At 45.0% G+C, this 22,500-nt stretch overlaps 3 protein-coding genes across 3 annotated transcripts in view; 2 read left to right on the forward strand and 1 right to left on the reverse strand.

Moving 5' to 3' along the window:
• Positions 1–13,672, forward strand: part of ccdc180 (coiled-coil domain containing 180) — a gene marked incomplete at both ends in the record, with an annotated part of 16,712 nt that extends 3,040 nt beyond the window's left edge. Inside the window, 14 exons of the mRNA XM_083636804.1 lie at positions 875–970; positions 1,633–1,796; positions 3,174–3,253; positions 3,350–3,438; positions 4,501–4,910; positions 5,057–5,183; positions 5,325–5,748; positions 5,907–6,225; positions 7,568–7,712; positions 8,440–9,273; positions 9,663–9,941; positions 10,154–10,439; positions 12,542–12,659; positions 13,606–13,672. Coding sequence (XP_083492930.1) covers positions 875–970; positions 1,633–1,796; positions 3,174–3,253; positions 3,350–3,438; positions 4,501–4,910; positions 5,057–5,183; positions 5,325–5,748; positions 5,907–6,225; positions 7,568–7,712; positions 8,440–9,273; positions 9,663–9,941; positions 10,154–10,439; positions 12,542–12,659; positions 13,606–13,672 — 3,438 coding nt within the window. The remainder of the gene's footprint in view (positions 1–874; positions 971–1,632; positions 1,797–3,173; positions 3,254–3,349; positions 3,439–4,500; positions 4,911–5,056; positions 5,184–5,324; positions 5,749–5,906; positions 6,226–7,567; positions 7,713–8,439; positions 9,274–9,662; positions 9,942–10,153; positions 10,440–12,541; positions 12,660–13,605) is intronic.
• An 864-nt stretch (positions 13,673–14,536) lies between these two features.
• On the reverse strand, positions 14,537–15,256 carry LOC310776630 (phospholipid scramblase 1-like; the record flags this gene model as incomplete). The annotated part of the gene is made up of 1 exon (XM_083636805.1): positions 14,537–15,256. Exon 1 carries the CDS (start codon positions 15,230–15,232, stop codon positions 14,537–14,539), a length of 696 nt encoding a protein of 231 aa, XP_083492931.1. The 5' UTR covers positions 15,233–15,256.
• A 3,843-nt stretch (positions 15,257–19,099) lies between these two features.
• LOC310776631 (uncharacterized protein) overlaps positions 19,100–22,500 on the forward strand; it is a gene marked incomplete at its 5' end in the record, with an annotated part of 9,983 nt that continues 6,582 nt past the window's right edge. Inside the window, one exon of the mRNA XM_083636806.1 lies at positions 19,100–20,787. Coding sequence (XP_083492932.1) covers positions 19,100–20,787 — 1,688 coding nt within the window. The remainder of the gene's footprint in view (positions 20,788–22,500) is intronic.

The following is a 22,500-nucleotide window of genomic DNA, read 5'->3' on the forward strand; positions in this document are numbered from 1 at the left end:
AAACCTGGAGCTCAGAGCTGCCATAATGATGTACTGTATGCTTGCTTGCACCACGATGAGAGCAAATATCCAATGCAAATACTCAGCTTAGGTGAAGTGGAGCAATGGAACCTACATCTCCCCGCATCCTTATCGGTGATGTGACGTCATCGCTTGTGATGGAAATGCCCCCAGTCAGTCCATGCTGGAGGCGAATGGCCCTTGATGCTGCAGGAAAAGACTGTTTCCAGGCTGAGAAAAGCCAGAGAAATCAGCATGACCAGCAACAGCCAGTAGCATTTTTAAAAAGCAGCTTAAAACCTTTCTGTTTAGAGAGGCGTTTGTTTAGACTGTGTGTTGACTGATTTTCTGTAACCCTGACTGTAGCCCCGTTTTCTGTATTTTACTGTTACTTGTCTTGCATTGATTTTGTTTGTATGTATTTTAACCTGTGAAGCACTTTGTGAGTCCTCTCTGTGAGAAGTGCTATACAAATACAATTTACTTACTTAGTTACTGACTAGCTGGTAGGAGCAGCAGCATAACCAGTAACAGCAGCAGTAGCTTAAGCTTACCGAGCAGTATCTACATTGACTTGGGTCAACAGCAGTGGCATGAAACAAGCCTCCTCTGCAAGTGGTTTGCAGAGGAGGTAGAAAGGGTAACAGCTTTAAATAAGGCGTGCTGTATGGCATTTGCCAATTGAAATAAAAGCATAGAAGGGAATCAGTTGAGACACAAGCTGATGTGGGCTGGGTTTGTGGCCTGAGATTGACTTTGTGGCCTGCCTGAACTAACGCTATGCTCAATGTTGCATTGATTTTGGTGCAGCGGTGTGAAGCGTGTGCATTATGTTTGTGAAGCATGGGTCAGGTTCTCTCTGTTCTCTCTGCAGATCAGTGCTCTGCTGAGAACCAGCTGCTGTCTGCTGGAGAACATCAGCTGCTCTCAGCCTGCTGACCTGCACAGACTCATCCACACTGACGCCATGGTAACCACACCTCTCTTTACCTACACTGTGTCTTATGGGTCTAATGGTTCATTCTCAAGGCTGTGTTATGGTTGGGAGACAAGTGTCTGTGTCGACAGTGTCTTAAGACAAAAATGACTTGAAAAAAGACACAAATATTGCACCTGTTGAAATGTGTAAGGTTGCAGACGCCATCAATACAATACAATACAATACAATACAATACAATACATTTGCCTTGTCTTACATTTTCATTGGTTGGCTGGACCAAGCGCTCTATCATTGCCATTGAGATGGAAACAGCTGTCTAACGTCGCTTTAACTTAGCTTATAGAAGTAGTAGAAATAGTAATGAATGGCTTTGAGGAGAAATTGGCAGAACTATAATGTCAACTTGATTAGCTATTGTAGCCCAAGTGTGCGTGTGTGTGTGTGTGTGTGTGTGTGTGTGTGTGTGTGTGTGTGTGTGTGTGTTTATGTGCATATTTGAGACAACTTGTGCAGACGTCTCCTGATACGTCGTTTGAGTATAATTGCCTCGGTGGCGTCCGACACTTTTCATAAGACACCTGTTGACACTTGACTTATGACCATAAAACAGCCTTTAAATGTCATGCTGTCTGTCTCTCTACTTGTCTGTCTGTCTGTCTGTCTGTCTCTCTACTTGTCTGTCTGTCTGTCAGATGATAAACCAGTCTCTGCTGGCTAACCGTCGCAGCGTTGCTTGCCTGGTGCTCCGCCTGCTGGAGGAGAACCTGCAACAGGAGTCAGTGTTGCGCTTCCGCTGGGAGGAGAGCCACCACTGCTGGAGGAGCAGCAGAGTCTCCCAGGTTATAGACGGGTTCAGGTAGGGCTCCAGGTTATAGACGGGTTCAGCTAGAAGTTAACCAGGTGATAGATGGTAATCGTACTAGTAGTAGGTAGTAGTAGTTCTAGTATGTGTGTTGCAGGGAGCTGATCAGCAGTGACGGAGTGCAGAACCCTGCTTCAGTCCAGCAGACGGTTTTGCAGATGAGGAGAACCCAGCAGGAACTGACAGAACAACGCTGCCAGCACATTCACAACCTCTGGTGAGGAGAATTGCTTTCAAACATGGCACCCCTTTTTAACTGAGCCAATCAGGGCGCTGGCAAAACACTAATGGCGTCTCCCAAAGCAATGAGCGGTAACATTAGTAGAGTAAACACAGCCATAAGTGCAGTTATTGCAGAAATAGACTATATAACAAAAAGAACAAAAATTAAACAAGAAGAAGAGTATGCACTTTCATGGTGGAAAAGACATTCTTGCTGCTCTCCATGATCCATCCATCCGGAGATGGATGGGTAGCTAGAAAAATGTGAGTTCCTGTGATCAGTAGGGGTGTCACGATACACTCAGTTCACGATACGATACGTATCACGATACTGGGTTCACGATAACGATACGATACGATACGATTTTAACAATATTTTTTTAAACTTGAATAATGACAATATATGACTGGAAAAGTAGTATTTTATTTGAAATGCACAAATACAAAACATGCTGTTGTGGGAAATTGTTATTACAATAACAACTAGAAAAAACATGAGATTGGAGATAAGGCTTATCTTGAAATAGAATGAGTTACACTGTCACTTAGATTTACTTTGAACTAAAAGGTTTCTCAGCAGTATAAATTCTCATTATGCATCTTCAGTTTTTCTTCAAACTCAAACAACAAGACTTTTCTTAATCTATTTTTTACGCATCTTCAGTTTTTCCTGTCAAGTAAACAGTTTTGCCAGAAACTCAATTGAATGGTTTCTCTCCTGTATAACTTCTCATGTGTCTCTTCAGAGACTTGTTCAACTGAACTACTTTCCACACATTGAACTTCAACAAACAAAGACGTTTCTTAGTCTATTTTTTGAAAAAAAAAAAAAAAAAAAAAAAAAAATTTTTTTTTTTTTTTTTGCGATATGAGATTTCATCTCAACGATACATATCGTGACGTTTTACTATCGCGAAATTTCGTGGGACGATATATTGTGACACCCCTAGTGATCAGGATGGTTCTTATCAGGTTATCCTTCTACATATAGCTGCTTTAGAACCCGTGAACTGTTCTACATCATATAGCTGACTCCAGTATCCTTTTAGACTTGCAGTTGCGGCCATCTCACAACCCCTACTAGCATCCCTGACTGACAGGTCAGAACCTCCTATGTCTCGCTGTGTCACTTCCTGTCCCTGTTTACAGCTCCTTGGCCCCACCCACCTGCTCCACAGCTCTGGTCTCTGATTGGTACAACCAGCTGACAGCTGTGAATCACAAGATCGGTAACTATCATAATCTAATTCTGTTTGTCTCTGCAGCCTGTTAAACAACGTCTTCTCAAAATGTGCGTGTGCATGCGTGTGTGTGTTTGTGTGCAGACTATCTTCATGTTGACTCCATGCGTCAGCTGCGTTGCTGCTATGAACAGAGCTGGCAAGACTGTCTGGCTGAGGTGGAGCGCTGCCGGGTAACACACACACACACACACGTACATACGTACACATACATGTTTGGATTCGCAAACAAAAAATTCAGTTGGCAAACACAACTTTTGGGTTCACAAACAAAACGTTTGGGTTTGCAAACAGAACTTTTGGATTTGCATGAATACATTTTTAATCACACATTCATTTTAAAATAATAATGAAAAAGAGTTAAATATGTAGCCAGACCCCACATCTATATGGGACCTGTGGCAATTTGGGACCTGTGTTTAATTCTTTTTGCACAAAATTCTTGCTCAGCAAAGATTGGAAATAGTATCAAATTGTTTATTTAAACCAGTATGAATATTACTTGGATAAAAAATACAGTATAGAGATCTGGTTTGACCGTGTCACCTGTTATTTGGTGTGTCTTTTTCAATACAGTAATTGTCGCCTGCTGCCTGCAGCTGCGCGCATTGATGAGGGAAACGCTGGCAGAAAAAAAAATCAATACTCACAATTCTCAAACGAATTATTTAACAAAATCTGTCGGATTTAGTGTAAAAGAAATCAGCAGAAACTAATAGAAAAAGTCGAGAACGAATTTCCACTTGAAAGAGCGCAACACTTAGCCGTGCCGTAATTAGGCACCTCTCGCATTCACTGTAGTTGAGCCGACCATGTCAAACCACACCACAGTTTCATCCATGGCTAGGATGTCCCTCACCTGTATTTTCTTTGTCTCAATCATCCCTGTTGAAAATGTGACAAAATTCACCAGCTTCTCAGTGAAGTGCCTGTATTCTCGCTCCAAACAGTCTGAAAAGGCGTTTCTCGCAAGTTTGGTGGCATTTGGATGCTGAATTGTGCAAAAGACTGCACAATGAAGGCACAAGCCTTATTCTCGCTCCAAACAGCAAGAAAAGGTGTTTCGTGTGAGGTTGGGTGCAAATGCAAGTAACAAAAAAAAACAAGACATCAAATTGAGACCCACGTTTATTTACCAAATGCAGCCAGACCCCACATCTATGTGGGACCTATGGCAATTATTGAAGTTTTACGCTAGTTACTAATGTGACTGAGTTCTCTGTTGACTTCTGCAGGAGGCGCTGTCGGCTCTGCAGCTGTCGGAGGAGGAGGTGCAGGACATCATTAGCTCTCAGCTCCTGACTCTCATTGGACGATGCCAGAGCCAGGCTGAGGACCGATTGGCTGCCTTAGATCATGGGTTCGACTCCCTGGCTCGCCATGCACTCGGCCTCAGCAGGTGTGTGTTTGTTTTGTTGCGCGGGGCAGCATCGCTATGGGAGACGCACAGCCGCAACACAGAGAGGAGAGAAGAAGAGGTGCAGTGCCGACTGGACGAGCTGCGGCGCTCACAGGAACAGGAAGTGCAGAAGAAGAGGGCGCGTCTGGACGTTCTGCTGGATGGCCTGCGTCAGCAGAGCAGCGAGGAGGCCCTGCAGGCCGGCCTGCCGGAGGCCAGCCACTGCCTGCTGGAGGTCACACAGCGGTACTGTCATGCCGATGCTAATGCTAATGCTAGTGCTAATGCTAATGCTAAGGTCAGTAATGGGTTATGTGTGTGTGTGTGTGTGTGTGTGTGTGTGTGTGTGTGTGTGTGTGTGTGTGTGTGTGTGTGTGTGTGTGTGTGTGTAGCCTCCGGAGCTGCTGTGCAGAGCAGGGGGAGCTGTGGGAGAGTCTCCCCACTCTGTTGCTGGAGGAGCTGAGCAGCTACAGCAGCATGCTGAGTGGACACTACCACACCGACCACAGCTACAGCCTGGTAACCATGGCAACACACACACACTCACACACACACACACACACACACACACACACACATGCAGTGACACTACAGCCTGGTAACCATGGCAACACACACACACAAACGCTACGCCTCCCTGTAACTTGTCTCTCTCCTCAGAGTCCAGACGAACTGAAGGACTTGTATCCATCTATCAACCTGGTGACACCAGAGAAACATCCAATCAGCTGTCAGGAGAGCGAGCCAGGCTCTCTGGACCTCTGGGACTCTGACAGTTCAGTCACCTTTACGTCCCGTAGAGGCGGGGCTTACAGTGGCCCCGCCTTCATATGCCCCGCCCCCGAGCCCCTGGACGGCCTGGAGCAGGAAACCAAACTCGCCTTGTTTCCTGTAGAGCTGCTCACACACACACTGACCAGGGTGCGGGTGTTGTTCTTTGAACACTTGGAGCAGCATTTCCATGATGTGCTGAGCTCTTCTGTTGCCATGGTAACAGACAGGAAGGAGGCTCTGCTTTCAGAACAAGAGCTCCAGCTGCTGGACCCACAACACATCCAGACCCACATACACAACCCCCGCCGAGGTAACACACACAGCACACACACACACACACACACCCACACACACACACCCACAACTCATCTCATTTGAGATGCTATCCTTACAATCCTTACAACCTTACAATTTTGTCTTTCTGTGTGTGTGTGTGTGCGTGTGCGTGCATGTGCGATGTGTGTGCAGCCGAGCTGCGGTTGCATCGGCAGCGTGTGGAGGCTCACTGTCAGGGTGCGTTGGATGTGTTGGCCGGCTGCAGGTCGCAGCTGCTGCAGCACCGGGCCTCCCTCAGCAGGTGGAGTCAGCAGCTGGCAGATAGAGTGTCCAGCATGGAGGCCGGCCTGCCCAGCACCAGCTCACTGCAGCGTATGAGCTCCACCCTGCAGGACTGTCTGGATCAGCATATTGAAGAGACCCAGCGCTGCCAGACAGACTTCAGACAGTCTGTTCACCTCAGACTGGAGCAGCTGAGACAGAGCACTGCAGAGCTGCTGTGCTCCTTCAGGTACCGTACTACTGCAGTCACAGGTGTAAAATACTCTCCTTACTTTATTGGAGTAGTTTTTTTGTTTTGTTTTGTTTTGAGGATTTGCACTTTTTAAAGTATTTTATAATGCTATACTTTTACTCTTACTTACGTAATTTAAAGAATATATTTTCTACTTAAGTAGTAAATAAAAGATGTTTGTTTTGCACACCGCACTATGAAGCTAACAGGTCCAGAATCACTTCTGCATTTAGGGTGCCCAAACTGGTGTCTCGGTGGTGCAGTGGTCAGTTAAATTTAAATTGCGATCAGGTCTGTCCAATTGAATTAGACAGGTGTAGACAATCCACAAGATTGTAATGATCCTCATCGTCACATTAGTTCAGAAATCTCTGTTTCATTTGACACTGCTGATAGCCATAGAAAATGGATCTATCTGATCGTGATATTGCTTCTGCTAGTAGCTCCATCTCGTCTGGCAAAGGAGAGACTCACCAAACTGAGCATCCCTGACTGCATCTGAACGAGCTGTTCAGTATGAAAGACAAGACAGACAAAGACAGGGACAGCTTAAGCCCAATTTATGCTTCGTCTGCCGACACTTTTGAAATGGTCGCCGACAGAAATGAGGACTTGAATCGACACTTTCAAGTGTCTGCGAGCAGCGTCTGCTACCTAGTGAAATGTCTAGTATCGCTGACTACGTCACATAATGTCGCGCAAGTCTGATTGGCTATATAGACGGGCACGCGCGACTTCCTTGTTTTAGTTTTCGCTGAAATGAAATTAATGAGCGTGTCCCCGGTATTTTTATCAGCCTGTCCTTGATGTATGACTTCGTGAAAATCACAAAGAACACCGTGACCAACTTCCCAGAGAGAGAGGAAGTGATTGTGTGGTTGTGTGTCGTTATATGCGGCGACGTGGGTTCACTGACAGCATTCCCTCTCTTGCCTGTCTGCACTGCACTAGTTCTCTGCCTCCCTCTGTCTCTAGCGCCACGTGACCGTTGCGCCGTGGAGAGAAGCATAAATGCAGCAACATGAGCGACACTTTATTTTTCGTCTGCGACCATGTGCTGAGCGACACTTTCTAATAAGTATAAATTAAGCTTTAGGTAACACTGGTAACATGTGCTGGATGTGTGAAATGTAATTACCGTATTAGGTAAATAAAATATAACACATTTTTAAAGTAACGCAAATGTACTTTCACTTTTCAGTAGGCTTCTAATACTCTAGTAGTTTTCCTGGACTAGTAATTTTACTTCTTACTACTTGAGTAAATTTTCACTAAAGTAACAATCCTTGTACTTGAGTAGGATTTGTCAGTACTCTCCTCCTCTCCTCTCGTCGTGCAGGTTGTTCAGTGAAGGAGGAGACTTCTCTCCTCGGGAGGTGGAGGTGTTTCAGAAGCGTTTGGAGGAGGAGAGCAGACAGATCGATGTGACAGAAGAGTCCATCCACAGTGAGCTGGAGGCAGAGGAGTGCAGCAACCTGCAGCAGGTAGCTCCACAGGTCCCTGCAGCAGGTAGCTCCACAGCTCCCTGACTTACTGAGCCTCGATGTGTAGTCCCCCGCAGCTGTGATCGAACTCGGAACCTCTGGCATATAGAGCACATGTGGAAAACAACATTTACATGGGTTTCACATGTAATCACATAGGTTTCACATGTAATCACGTGGGAATTTACATGGCTTTCACACATTTCACATGTGAAAATGTTCCCAAACCACACGCTTCCCATGGGCAAAGCACGTTTCACTTGTGTTCCACATGTGATCACATGTGATCACATGTGAAAATGCACATGTGCTGAATCACATGTGATTTTCCACATGTGATCACATGTGATCTTGCACATGCGAAGTTCATGTGGTTTTTCTGTGGTACCAGTAAAGTGATACTGATACCCATAGAGTACTTCATTTGACACCTTTTTTTTATTATTTTTTATGAAAGTACGCTTGCCGTGATTGGCTGCGAGCAAAACTATGCAGATAGTTTTTTTTTTCTAGATCTGTGTATAAAAAGGACGGAGTGCAGGTATTGTTTGACTGGAGACGTTTCCATACTACTTGACTACTTGGTACTGGGTTATTTTAGTCGATACCATAAACTCACTGCACACGTGCACAGCTGGCTACCGTTTCACAAAAACACACAAGTTCAATGGGATGTATAATAAACAATTTATAATCACACACACACACCTCCTCGTCTCTCCTCCAGGTGAAGGAGATTTCGGGTCGTTTTGAGGAGAAGTTCTCTTTCCTGAAGATAGAGCTGCAGTTCCTGGAGAAGATGGAGAGGGTCCTGAGCAGCACACAGGTTCAAATCAAGGCTGAGGCAGCCAGCAGTAACCAGCAGCAGAGGGTCATCAGCAGCAGAATGGAAGAGCTGAGGAGGACGGTGGAGACCACAGAGGTGTCTACACAGCAGGTGTGTTCCCTGCTGTCGTGCCTCAGCGAGGAGCTCAGACAGCGCTGTCAGTACCTGGACTGCTGCTCGGACCCCAGCCTGGCCCTCCCCGTGCCGCAGCGCCCCCTGCAGGGAAGCTTCGCTCTAGCGGCTCGTCTCAAATGCAGGAAGCAGGAGGGTTTAGCCCCGCCCCCCGGGCTGCTGCAGCCCTGCAGGGGGGGCGTGGCCTTCTCTGATGACGTAGCAGTGGGCGTGGTCAAAGCCCTCAACAGGTTGGGCACGATGCAGCATGTTGCAGAGGCAGCAGAGACAGAGCAGAGAGGGGCAGCTGGTCAGAGCCCCTCCCCCCTGCCTCTCCGACACAGATCCGCCGAGTCTGTGATTGGACAGAGTGTGAGGAGGGTGGTCAGGTCCATCAGGGCTGACAGAAGGTTCCAGGTCTTTGGATCCAAACCAGAAGGAGAGAACACACACTCCTTCAGGTCCATCGTGAACAGTGTGCTGTGGAAGGCCAATGACGTCCTGCTGCTGGCGGCCGAGGACTTCTACAGGAAGGAGCGCCGTGGCGTGGGCAGGTTCCACTTCCTGTCTGACAGTCTGGAGCAGTGTGCCGAGAGCCTGACCCAGAGGCTGCTGGGATACCAGGTAGGGGTGGGGATGCCCCACGATACGATATTATCACGATACGATAGTATTGCGATATGCTATTACAGTATTGCGATATATTGAGTATTGCCATATTGTGATTTATTACCCTTTTCCACTGCAAATTATGTCCTAAAAGGAAAACTTTGTCAACATGTATTTGATGTAAGATACAGTTTCCAGTCTGTTCATCTCACTTCATTCATTTTCAATGCAGCAAAATTGTCAAGCAGACAGACTGACCAACACTGTCATAAATGTTGCACGCACCTGACAATTTATATAATAAAATATTGCGATAGTTGTGATTCGTGCGATACGATATATTGCCACGCAAAATATCGCGATACTATGCTGGAACGATTTCCCCCCTCCACCCCTAACACCAGGAGCAGACCAGGCACTACCAGCGCACCAGCACACAGGAGTTTGGGGAGCAGCTGTGTGCGTTGGAGCAGCTGCTGTGTTCGTTGCCGGGGGTTTTGCTTGGTAACCAGGGGCGACAGCAGGAGGCGGAGCTTCTGGAGGAGGTGGGCGGAGTCACGCGGAGGCTGGAGGAGACGATGCAGGAGAGCGAGGAGCAGAGGAGGCTCCACGTCAGCCGGCTGAGACTCGCCCTCAGCTATCCGTCCAATCAGCACGAGCTGGAGGATCTGAGGAGGATGGAGGTTTGTCACGTTGTTGTATGCTGTTAGTCCATCTTGCATATTATGCCTTTCTATTTTTATAGCTGTAATTCTGCATTCCATGTTTTAACTATTATTGCATTTTTAGATGATCTTAAACTGTTGAACTTAATCCCAATTCAACGTCTTGTTGCCACATGTACATTACTGTAACTTTTAGGCTAAATAAATAAACCGTTTACTACTACTACTAGGAGCAGAGGGGGGCGGAGCTACAGGCCGCCATCTGCAGGGCGCACCGGGAGCTGCAGGAGTGCGTGCGTGTCAGAGGGGAGGAGTTTGTGACGTCACTGTCGTCTCTGACAGAGAGCCTGCTGTTCCAGCTGGACAGCCTGCTGACACCGGCAGAGGCAGCTCCCCAGTATGAACGCTGTCTGGTTACCATGGAGACAGGACAACAACCGCAACAGCTGACCCGAGGCAGCAGGACGTGGCCGGGTGTCTCCTTCCTGTCTGCTGACGCCCCCTCAGCCACAGCAGGTCTGCTCTTATCAGCACTGTACCGCTGGGTCATATTGATAGACACTCTGCTGGAGGGTCCATGCTGTTAGTCTCTGCTCTACGCCCTGTTCTCGCTCACACACACATTCACACCTGGAAGCTGACCAGTACAACCACAGTTTGATCTGCTGGCCACTGAGCGAGCAGCTCCACTGGAGCGGGTGGTGTTAAGAGCCTTGCTCAAGGGCACCTCAGTGGTGGTAATGAGGGAGGGGCAAGCGCTGCTTTTCAAGTTCCCCACGGCCCGCACACAGATTTATCCTGTTGGTCCCGCATGCCGTATTAGAGAGTATTATAAGATATGCTGTTAACAGCCTGGTATGGTAACTTGACGGTATTTTCTTTATTTTTTGTGTTGTTTTTTTCTGGCTTTTCTCCCATTTTCTCCCCAATTGTACTTAGCCAATTCCCCTTGCTGTCCCAGTCATTGCTCCACCCCCTCTGCCGATCTGGGGAGAGCCGTAGACTAGCACATGCTTCCTCTGATACATGATGTGCAGTAGCCAGCCGCTTCTTTTCACGTGACAGCGAGCCGTTTCACCGGCAGGACGTAGCGCCTCGGCCGACCAGAGAAGGCACTAGTGTAGCAACCACGACTCATGTGCCACCAGCTTCCCAGTTCCCACCTGCAGACACAGCCAATTGTGCCTGTAGGAATGTCAACCAAGCTGGAAATACCGCTGCTGGGAGTTGAACCCGGGTCTCCGCGGTGGTAGGTCGAGTGATTTGACCTCTACACTACCCAGACGTCCACTTGACGGTACAGTTGAAATCACAGTTCGCTGTCTATGTAGTGTAATGTAATGTTGGTTGGCCATGAGGGTTGGGAAATATGTTGCCATTGTCACTAGGTGTGTGCATGTGTATAGACGGTTTTAACTTGACAACAAAAACATTCTAAATTGAACCCCCGCTCACTTCCTGTTGCAGTGTTTGCTATGGACATAAAAGAAAAAAAAAACATTCAAGTGCAGGACTGACCATTCCGTGAAAACCGTCTATACAGCTGAGCAGCGAAAACAAAAGTAACGATGTCGAGTGAATATTTCTGCAGTTTGCCGAATGCTGAGAAAAAGGAAGTGCTGTGGGGTTGCGCTCTGGTGAAAACCGTCTATAGGCAAAGTGTGCGTTTGTGTATGGAAGGAATGTGTTGTTAAGATGTCGATTTTTTTTTTACTATAGTACATATGATATGATTTCCCATTGAGTGCCACAGCGCTTCAGTAAAATTGTCTGCAGCCTGTGCCAGATTCACTTCCATTCAGTTGAAAACAGCTATAGAATTTTTTCTATTAGGGCTATATTGACGGGGCTGGACTTTAATGAAACATTGAACACTCCTGCTTCTTCCAAAGAAGAAATTTTGTTTCTAGACAGTTCCATTATGAAATGACAGCCTCTGAAAAAAGTGCACTTTCAAGGGTTTTCTGTCGTTTTTTTTTACTTTCCAAGATATAGTCACTTTTATGAATACCTTTTGCACTCTAATTTCGAGCACATTCACTGACTCTGGCTGGTGTTTTCTGATGTGGTGGCGTGGTGTGGTTTCTGTGCAGCCTGCGTGCCCCCCCCCCCCCTCCCCCCCCCCCCCCCCCCCGCATCAAGGAAATGCTAAACGCGACTGAACGAAAAGGCTTGGCCGTTCGGCTTCGGATGCTGGCTTTCTGGCAGGGAATCGTGTGCAGATAGATAGAAGCATAAGAGCTCAGTTGTGAGCGCGGATGCAGCCGAGCCCACTCTCCGCTGCAGACAGAGCAATCTGTACGGCTCTGGCTGAAGCATGCATCGGTTTCCTCTTTGATCACGTCTTTCCCTGCTGTCTCATGCACAAAGTAAAGGATCTGAGGTGGGTGGCGCAGCTCCCGTGACGATGTTTAAGGTGGCGCCGTGTGATCCCTTGAAGGGATTCATGCTCACTGGCTAGGTACGACCTTAAACAGCAGAATTATGGAATAATATGAATTATGATTTTAGGACGTCCACAGACGTCCTTGGCACTCCTCGTTACATTTTTTTAGGACGTCCAGAGACGTCCTTGGCACTCAATGTGTTAAAGTGTATCTCTTATCTTATCTTTATAGCATCCTCCATCACCGTGGCGACGACTGCCTCCATCACCACGGCCAAGTGCACCCTGGGACATGTGGCTGTGCTGCAGCAGAGAGACGCGGCTCTGAAGAGCTTCGAGCGGCTCTACAGGTCAGAGCTGCTGCGTTCAGACACCGACAGACGCATACGACTGGCACAACTACACACCTGGAACACACACTGGGAGAGGCAGATACACACTCTGAAACACACACAGTGACACAGACACATGCACACAATATAATTTACATGCCAACATAATACAAGAAGATTGTGTTGTTTTGCCCTGTAGACTGTGGTTTTATTGATCTGTTTGCCAATAAACCGATCAGTCCAGATGAATCTGTGTTATTTTATGACCATTTTACCTTCACTAGTGGACCCGTAGGGAGTTAGATGTCCCCTGGGAGTTACTATTCATTTCCGAATTAAATGTCTCCCTCAGTGATTCTCAATGTTTTTCATACCAAACCTAAGAATATTTTTATTGCTAGATATGATGATGATTTTGTCCAGAATTCGCTGACTATCTGTGTAATAGCGACATAACAGTGAAACTACAATCAAGGTGAGACAGTGAAACTATGATCAAGGTGAGACAGTGAAACTATGATCAAGGTGAGACAGTGAAACTATGATCAAGAAGAACAGTCATCTACATTCTCTAGTTGTGTTAACTTCTTGTAGCCTAAATGAAATAAGGGTGAAGTTGTAAGTTAAAGGGAGCTAGGCTAAGTCCAGCTTATACCTCTCTTTAACTTCTGTATCCATCTTTCCTGCCATTGCTTCATCATTTCATTCCAGATACACTTTTCTTTGCCTTTTTTTTAATAGCTACTTTGTTATCTTTCTCATTTCCCTGAACCCCAGTGTTGAGGTGTGAATTGGTGGATACTCTAGTGTAGTACCAGTCAGAAAGACAGAGAGAGGTGATGGTGTGTATTGATGGAGACCATACCAGGAATAACAAAAGAATATTTAATGAAATAATGGATACATAAATACAAATGAAGCAAAAATGCATGCGTTATATTTCCCAACCATCTTCGCTCTCTAGAGGCTCATTGCCTCCAGAGGCCAAGCATCAACTAATATACCCCTGCCGTGATACCAGCATCCAATGACACTGCCACCGCGCAAGACTATAGTTACTAGAGCAACAAGTCACCCGTAACAGGAAATCACACACACACACACACACACACACACACACACACACACACACACACATTCATTCTCCACACTTCTGTAAACCAATGAGTCTATCAACCCATCTCTTCTCCATGGAACAGTGTGATCTCCAGTGTGGAATGAGGAATCAAATAAGAGAATAACACCTACAAACAAGGCAGGAACAGGAAGCAGAACCATAAGAAGAGAGGGGAGGGTGATATTAGGGATGTAAGATGACATTTGGCACGTCATCGGTATCGGCCGATAGAGGCTTTAAAATGGAATATCTGCATCGGCAACATTTCTGCCGATAAATGACACATTAATTATGCTCAATGCTTGAGAGAAAGTGGCCGAGCTTACAGTTTTGTTTGAAAGAAAATGTATAAATTTTACAAAAAATATATGGCATGTTTTACATTACCTACGTTGAAGTAGTTTTCTTATTTTGCCCAGTGAATGTGTACATTTTTGAAAAGCAATGTATTTATGTCTGCATCTGCCAGTGAGCCATCATCACAATAATAGTAGCCTCAACCTTAACCAAGTTGCTTTGCCGAAACCTAACCAAAGTTGTTTTATTTGGGTTTAACGTTGAAAAGGCAGCAAGGTTTTCAAATTAACCTCCGTTTTGTTTCAAATCTCTGTTGAGATTGTAGACGTAAAATTTGCCACGTTTTAGAAACGTATTTGTTTCAAATTTACACACACACACACACACACACACACTCACACTGCCTCTGTGTATAATACATCAAATATAAATACATAAAACATGATGTACTTAGTTACAATAGAAATATTGACCTCTCCCTTTAATCGTCTGAATGCCCTTTGTTTCTCTCAAAGTACATGAAGTCAATGAGAAAGCAGGCTCCTAGCATCACAGCCTTCACCTTCACATCCAGGTCCATTGGAAATAAAATCCCAAAGTTATCTGCATCTGTGAAGCTTTCCTCCAGGAACCCACGCCATTGCTTGCTGACCCGCCCCACCACGACCGACTCGTCCAGGGACACCACCTCAAAGATCACGTCAGACATGCAGTTACAGCCGCAGCACGGCCCCTTGATCTTCAGCTGGGGCTCCCTCCTCTCGTTCAGGACAGTGAATTTGGGCAGAACAGGGTGCCAGTTCTGCACCACGTAGCCGATGGGGTTTCCGGGTGGGCTCTGCACCTCCAGCTCTTGCAGGCAGCAGGGGCAGCAGCATAAGGCGCACCTCAGGGGGCGCGTCAGGGTCAAGACTTCCCGTCCCAGGTTGTCCCGGATGCGAATGGTGAAAGGCCTGCCGGGGCCGCAGCACTGCAGGGTGCACATGTCGTTCTCCTCCATGGCCACGAACACCTGCTGCCCCATGCTGTTCTTTACGGTGTAGGCGTTGTTCATCTCCCAGCCGAGCACCACTTCGGCCAGGTCGAAACTCTGATGCACCAGGAGCTGGTTGATCTGGGTCAGGTACTCCAGGCCGGGGGGGCAGCCTACAGGGCAGCCCGGGGCAGGCATCAGCATGGGGCCCTGAGGCGGGGTGTAGCCTGGAGGAGCTGCTGCCCCCGGGTTCATTGGAGTTGGGTGCACTGCATTATGATGACCAGACTGCATCCCAATACTGTACACTGGTAACTGAGGCATTGGTCCAAATCCATTATACTCCTGGTATGCCATGAGGTACCTGTTATAGTTATTAAACATAACGACAATGAAGTGATTATACAAACTGACTCAATGATTTTGAGCAAATTTTTACCTCCTCAATAACAATGATGTCTTTGCAAAGTTTAACACTAGAAGGTGGTTTTCACATTCGTCTGCTGAAAGTTCCTCTTAGCTCACTGAAAAGGCGATTTTCAACTAACATGATTCATGATATCACAAAAACTTGAGCCAATCCCTGTCCAGTATTCAGCAGTTAAACTTTATTTACAGATTCTGGATTTATTTTTTTTATGAGGGAGGAGAAGATATCTTAAGGATTTTAACAAGATAATTTCACTTTTTTGTGAGAAAAACCATATCAGACACAAATTATTAGTCAAAGTAGAGCATTTTATATACACCTTAAAACATTACTTTTTTAGTGATGAAACTACCGTATGTTGATCCCCTTTTGGAAACTAGGTAAAATCGGGCCAATATTTGCCTTTTTGAAAAGCAGATCTGGTCCAGTGTCTTACCTCTATGATGATATGATGCAATTTGTTTGATTCCATATTTGTTGTAGAATTTGTCAATAGTATCCTGGTTATTTATGGCAAGCCCTTAACCTGAATTAACTCTGAGATGAGATTTTCCTTTTAATTGTCTGGCATGAAAACATAACATTTTAAAGATATTGAATATTAGCAGATTCGGCAAAAAAATAAAACCTATAACCATCAGCCTTCAAAGTCAAACCCATGGCTGATCGCTAGTATAGTAGAGATTGACCTAAACACAAATATATATTAGATATAATGTGCATGTTGATAAGAATGGCTACCCACCAGCTGTTTTATGAAGACGTCTCTCCGGCAGCTTGCTTGGGAACATAGCGTGTGGGGGGCGCGTGTATGTCTGATATAGGAGATGTGTTGTGAGGATTACACTCCTTAGCAACCGTTTCTTTAACACCTTTAGAGCAGAGTCACATTACCGTCATTGTCTCATGAGTGAGAATTAAAGATCCTCCCTCAAAGGAGATCACATCATCATAAGTATTTGTAAAGGTATCAGGCGATTATTCTTGTGATGGACCCCAAACACTTCTTTCGTGTATCGTCATTCATATATCCAGCTTTGTGTCGTGTAGCCATGCCCTCGTCTCAGGTCCCACTCGGAAGAGGCCCTCCTCTGAAGGTGGTCTATGCAGGGGACAGGTGGTGATCACGTGGTTGGCAGTCTGCTCAGGCTCCCCGCACTCACACGCTGCACTGTCGGTTAGGCCCCACTTCTTCATGGACGCTTTGAAGCAGCCAACCCCTGTGCGAAGGCGGTTCAGGAGGGTCCATTGCCGGCGAGGTAGGTCTTCTCCTTCAACGCCACCTCCAGGATCCTGGATGTAATGGTGTAGGCGTGTCTGTCCTGTCGACTCCCACTCCTGCTTCCATGCCGCCGCCAGCCAGGCTTTGGTTGGCAGATCCTCCGGGATGGAATTAAGCATCTCTTGCGCGGCCTGGTTGTATGAGTGGCGGGACTTGAGTCTGCTTGGAGGTATTGCCATGGTGGTGGTTTCATGGAGGAGGTGCCAGCTGTGTTCCTTGGCTTTCCTTGCCAGGGCGAGGGTAGCGGCCTCAAACCCCAAACACGTGCTCGCTGAATGGAATGTGGAGAGGTGTCAGCACTTTCTTAGATAATTCTATAAGAGGATGAGAGGCAGGAAAGATTATGCCTACTGTGTCTACTCAGCCAAGCCAACTACTGTATCTATGCAGCCAAGAAAGCAACAACACTGAACTGGTTAAGGTTTAAAGAGGCCCTATAGGGTTCAACCCTCATGTGGCAACGTGACGTCACCTCTGGTTCCGGAAGAGTATTCCCCCACTCTTTTTTCACGTTGCGAAAAAATATGTATCTAAAGAGTTAGCCAACCAGCCCACTAGAGAATCATGACTATAAAACATTTGATTCAGAGTTGAAAAAACATTTAATAAACAGAACAGAAAAGTGCTGGGTACAATGGGGCCTCTTCTCCTTCCTCTATCTGCTTCTCATCTTCCTCAGGATATTATGACACACACTGCCTGCCTGCGCACACAGATAGCACATGGACACTGTACATACTACACACACACACACACACACACACACACAGTCTCAAGAGTCTCCATATCGTGGTTTCAGTTGGTTAGGTCTCTCTCAGAGACCTAACCAACCACCCTGGCACACAACCAGGCAGGCAGTGAGACAAATCAACCCAGAAACTGTCTGACTGTGTCTCTTAATGGTCACCCCACAGAGAGTATCTAAACTCACACATTGTACTTTATTTAGATAGTCCGCCTACAGAGACTCTAAAGTATTTGTAACATCTGTACAGCTTATTAGTTGACATTCAACAATTCAACTGTTTCACATTGTCAGTAGATGTTGATTTAATAGCTTATCAGTTGAGATTCAACAACAGGTTCTGTTTGTGTCCAACTAAACAGTTGAATGTCAATAAGCTGTATATGAAAACATAAACTGTTGTGTGGTCTATATAGTTCTTATATTTACTGTATATATTTTTAGCTGTAATATTTTCTGCTGTTTCTGATCCACTGCCTGGGCCTTAATAGAGCAGCAGTAGAAGTCTCCTCTTTAGTATAACTGAACTAGTGCAGTGCCCGTTCAAAACATGTGTGTTTGGAACCTGCTCCATTCCATAAAGCAGGTTGAGTCTAACCCTGAGCTCTGACTTGATTAATCCTGAGATAGGAAACTCAGAGTTTTCGGTTCCAGAACAGCTGATCTGAATTAGTTTAATGAACACTGAATATGTTAATTGTTCACTCTGATTTAAGCACGTGCACGGTGAATGAAAAAATACTTCACATTGTTCAACGAGACTTTTTTCTCTCTCACTAGCCCACTTGGCCAGTAGATCAGACTTTTATTGGCCCCTTGTATATTTTCACTGGCCCGGCAGCAGAAAAAAATGAAGATAATTATTTTTTTCCATAGTTTTAGTGATTTATTATACATAATATTTACAACGGTGAAGTTCCCTTTAGATTTGGTTGTTTTCCTTTAGTTATGGATATGTAATGTTAAACAAAATATAAAATTTGGCACATATTGGATCAATAAATGAATGTGGTATACAGTAGGTTTCTCCATATTTTGTATGAGGGAGAAGACAGAATTTGTGGATGGATGATGAGAGTATGGATGACCATAATAAACTTAATGGCCTGCAAATGCTAACAGAGTAATTATTGCTGTTTCTCACTCACTCACTCACTCACTCACTCACTCACATGACTCACACACACACACACACACACACACACACACACACACACACACACACACACACACACACACACACACACACACACACACACACACACACACACACACACACACACACACACACACACACACACACACACACACACACACACACACAGCCTCTTCCAAACCGCTCCTCTTCCTGGAATCCAGCAAAGCTTGATAACCCCTCCCTCTTCTTCCTGGACCCAAACACAGCCCACAGTCTTGTTTCCTGTTCCCTCCCCTTTCACAGATCTGCCAGTTTAAAGATGGGTGTAAACAGCATGTTGTGAAGTGACAGAGCTAACCAGCCCATTCACTGCAAATCAGCAACATGAAGAACAGAGGTTTGGCTTGGATCAGAGCCCAACTTCTTTCTGTTGAGAGCAAGTGAAACTATCTGACACACGGTTACTGAGAAGTGAAATGGCGCAGCAAGGAATCCAGCTGAACGGAGCAAAATTCTGCTGTTCGATCTGTCTGGATCTACTGAAGGATCCGGTGACTATTCCCTGTGGGCACAGCTACTGCATGAGCTGTATTCAAAGCTGCTGGGATGAAGAGGATCAGAAGAAAATCCACAGCTGCCCGCAGTGCAGACAGACCTTCACACCAAGGCCTGTCCTGGTGAAAAACACCATGTTAGCAGAGTTGGTGGAGGACCTGAGGAAGACAGGACTCCAAGCTGCTCCACCTGATCGCTGCTATGCTGGACCTGGAGATGTGGCCTGTGATGTCTGCACTGGGAGAAGGCTGAAAGCCCTCAAGTCCTGCATGATGTGTCTGGTCTCTTACTGTGAGCAGCACCTCCAGCCTCACTATGATGTAGCTACATTAAAGAAACACAAGCTGGTGGAAGCCACGGTGAAGCTTCAGGAGAACATCTGCTCTCGTCATGAGGAGGTGATGAAGATGTTCTGTCGTACTGATCAGCAGTGTATCTGTTATCTCTGCTCCATGGAGGAACATAAGGGACATGACAAAGTCTCAGCTGCAGCAGAATGGACTGAGAGGCAGAAAGAGCTCGGGGTGACTCGGCAGAAAATCCAGCAGAGAATCCAGGTCAGAGAGAAAGACGTGAATGTGCTTCAACAGGATGTGAAGGCTATCAATCTCTCTGCTGATAAAGCAGTGGAGCACAGTGAGAAGATCTTCACTGAGCTGGTCCGTCTCATTGAGAAGAGAAGCTCTGAGGTGAAGCAGCAGATCAGATCCCAGCAGAAAGAGGAAGTGAGTCGGGCCGAAGAACTTCAGGAGCAGCTGAAGCAGGACATCTCTGAGCTGAGGAGGACAGACGCTGAGCTGGAGCAGCTCTCACACACAGAGGATCACATCCACTTTCTACACAGTTACCCCTCGCTGTCATGTCTCAGTCAATCTACAGACTCACCCAGCACCAATATCCGTCCTCTGCGCTACTTTGAGGATGTGACTGCAGCTGTGTCAGAGGCCAGAGAGAAACTACAGGACGTTCTTACTGAGGAATGGACTAAGATCTCACTGACAGTGACTGACGTGGATGTTTTACTGTCACCACCAAGAGAACCCAAGACCAGAGCTGACTTCTTACAATATTCAAGTCAGATCACACTGGATCCAAACACAGCCTACATAAATGTGTTATTATCTGAGGGGAACAGAAAAGCAACACTCGTGAGGGAAGCACAGTCATATTCTAGTCACCCAGACAGATTCATTACCCGGGCGCAGGTCCTGAGTAGAGAGGGTCTGACTGGACGTTGTTACTGGGAGGTGGAGTGGAGTGTGGAGAGAGGTTCAACAGCAGTCGCATATAAAGATATTAGCAGAACAGGTAATGAAAGTCAATTTGGATACAATGACAAGTCTTGGGCATTACAGTTTGACAACAACAGTTATCAATTCATACATAACAATGTCAAAACTGCCATCTCAGGCCCTCAGGCCTCCAGAGTAGGAGTGTACCTGGATCACAGAGCAGGTGTTCTGTCCTTCTACAGCGTCTCTGAAAGCATGACTCTCCTTCACAGAGTCCAGACCACCTTCACTCAGCCTCTCCATCCTGGATTTAGCTTAATATATTATAGTTTTTGGCTTAATGATTATGGAGACTGTGCTGAGTTGTGTGAGCTCAAGTAAACAGGAAGTTGTTAAAGCAGCAACATGTGACCTTTGCTCACATGCTGTGGTGTTTCTGCACTCAAGGTCAAGGTCAATTTTATTGTCAATTCCACTGTATATACATGACATACAAGGATTGAAATTTCATTGCTCGTCATATCCACGGTGCAAGAAAAGATACATTTAAATACATAAAACCCCCCTATACATGAATTAAAAACCGATGACATAAACATCATGTCTAATACCTATAAGTATAAAATGTGGACAAATAAAAAAAAGTGCAAAAACTGCCGAAGTGCAAATTTAGTTGATTTTTTTTTTTTTTTTATACTTTATTGCAAGATTTCAGTTTGTTTTTTACATAGATTTACATTAACTGTTTATACTTCTACGTAACATACTTACAATATTTTATGTATTTTTTATGTGAGAAAAGAAAAAGGACAATAATATACAACAGCCATGGTAATTGTATTGAAAAAAAAACCCCAGCAACAAATACTTAAAAAAAAAAAAAGAGAGAAAAAAACGAGAAAAAAAAAAAAACTTGCATGCCTACTCACATACACACAGTCACTCACACACATGCTTCCACACACAAAGAAAAGAGAGAAGGAGAGAAAAGAAAAAAGAAAAAGAAAAAAAAAAACACAGACACAACACACACACATACACACACACACGTACATATGTACATACACACACACACACACTCACACACACGCCCCTTAACTCTTCAGTAATTCCTCGGCACAGAAAAACTTCATTTTCAGGTGTGTTCCGTATAGTTAATCCATTTATTCCATCGTTTCAAGTACTCTACCTCTAAGTTTTGGATTCTATAAGTTATTTTTTCCATTTCTAGAATGTTGTTTATATTTGACTTCCATTTATTAAAGACGGGTGGAGTAGGTTTTAACCAATTCCTTGTTATCTGCTTCATGGCTACGATTCTAAGTATTCTATAAAGATATCTATCTATTTCTAATGTGAGTTCAGGTGGTGGTATTCCTAAAATGATATGTTTTGGTTCAAATGCCTTTTTAGTTTGGAAAATGTTTGTAAGACAGGTTATAATTAATTGCCAGAAAGTTTTCAGTGATGGACAAAAAAAGAAAACATGTGAATGGTTTGCACTCTTTTCACCACAATTTCTCCAGCAATCTGGTTTAATAGATGCTGTAAACTTGGACTGTATTATTGGTGTGATAAAGAACCTTGTATATATTTTCCACGAAAACTCCCTCCAAAACTTAGAGTTCGTTGTTTTATGTATTGTTTTGTATATGTTTTGCCATTCTTCTTCTTTTAAACATAAGCCTAGTTCTGCATTCCATTTAGTCCTTATTGTGTCTTCTTGTATTTCATTATTTTCTTCTAGCATTTGATATATTTTGGAGAGGATATTGTTAGTGTCTACATTATAGTTCTTTATCATAAACCTTGTTAAAGCATGCTGTTCTTGATTGCCTTCTCTATTTTGGAAATTACTGATATAGCTCCTAAGTTGTAGATATTTATAAAAGTTTGACTGGGCTAAAATAAATGTATTTGATATTGCTTCAAAGGAAATTATATCATTTTTAATTAACATTTGCGAGAATATTTGTAAACCTTTTGATGACCAGAGTTTCAATATATTGTCAATTTTATTCGGTTTAAATTGAGGATCCCGATCCCAAGCCATTCAAATTGAGTTGATTCTTATGACCTATTTAAGAAGT

Source organism: Poromitra crassiceps, assembly GCF_964638095.1.
Source record: "Poromitra crassiceps genome assembly, chromosome: 5".
In the NCBI taxonomy this organism is placed as follows: Eukaryota; Metazoa; Chordata; class Actinopteri; order Beryciformes; family Melamphaidae; genus Poromitra; species Poromitra crassiceps.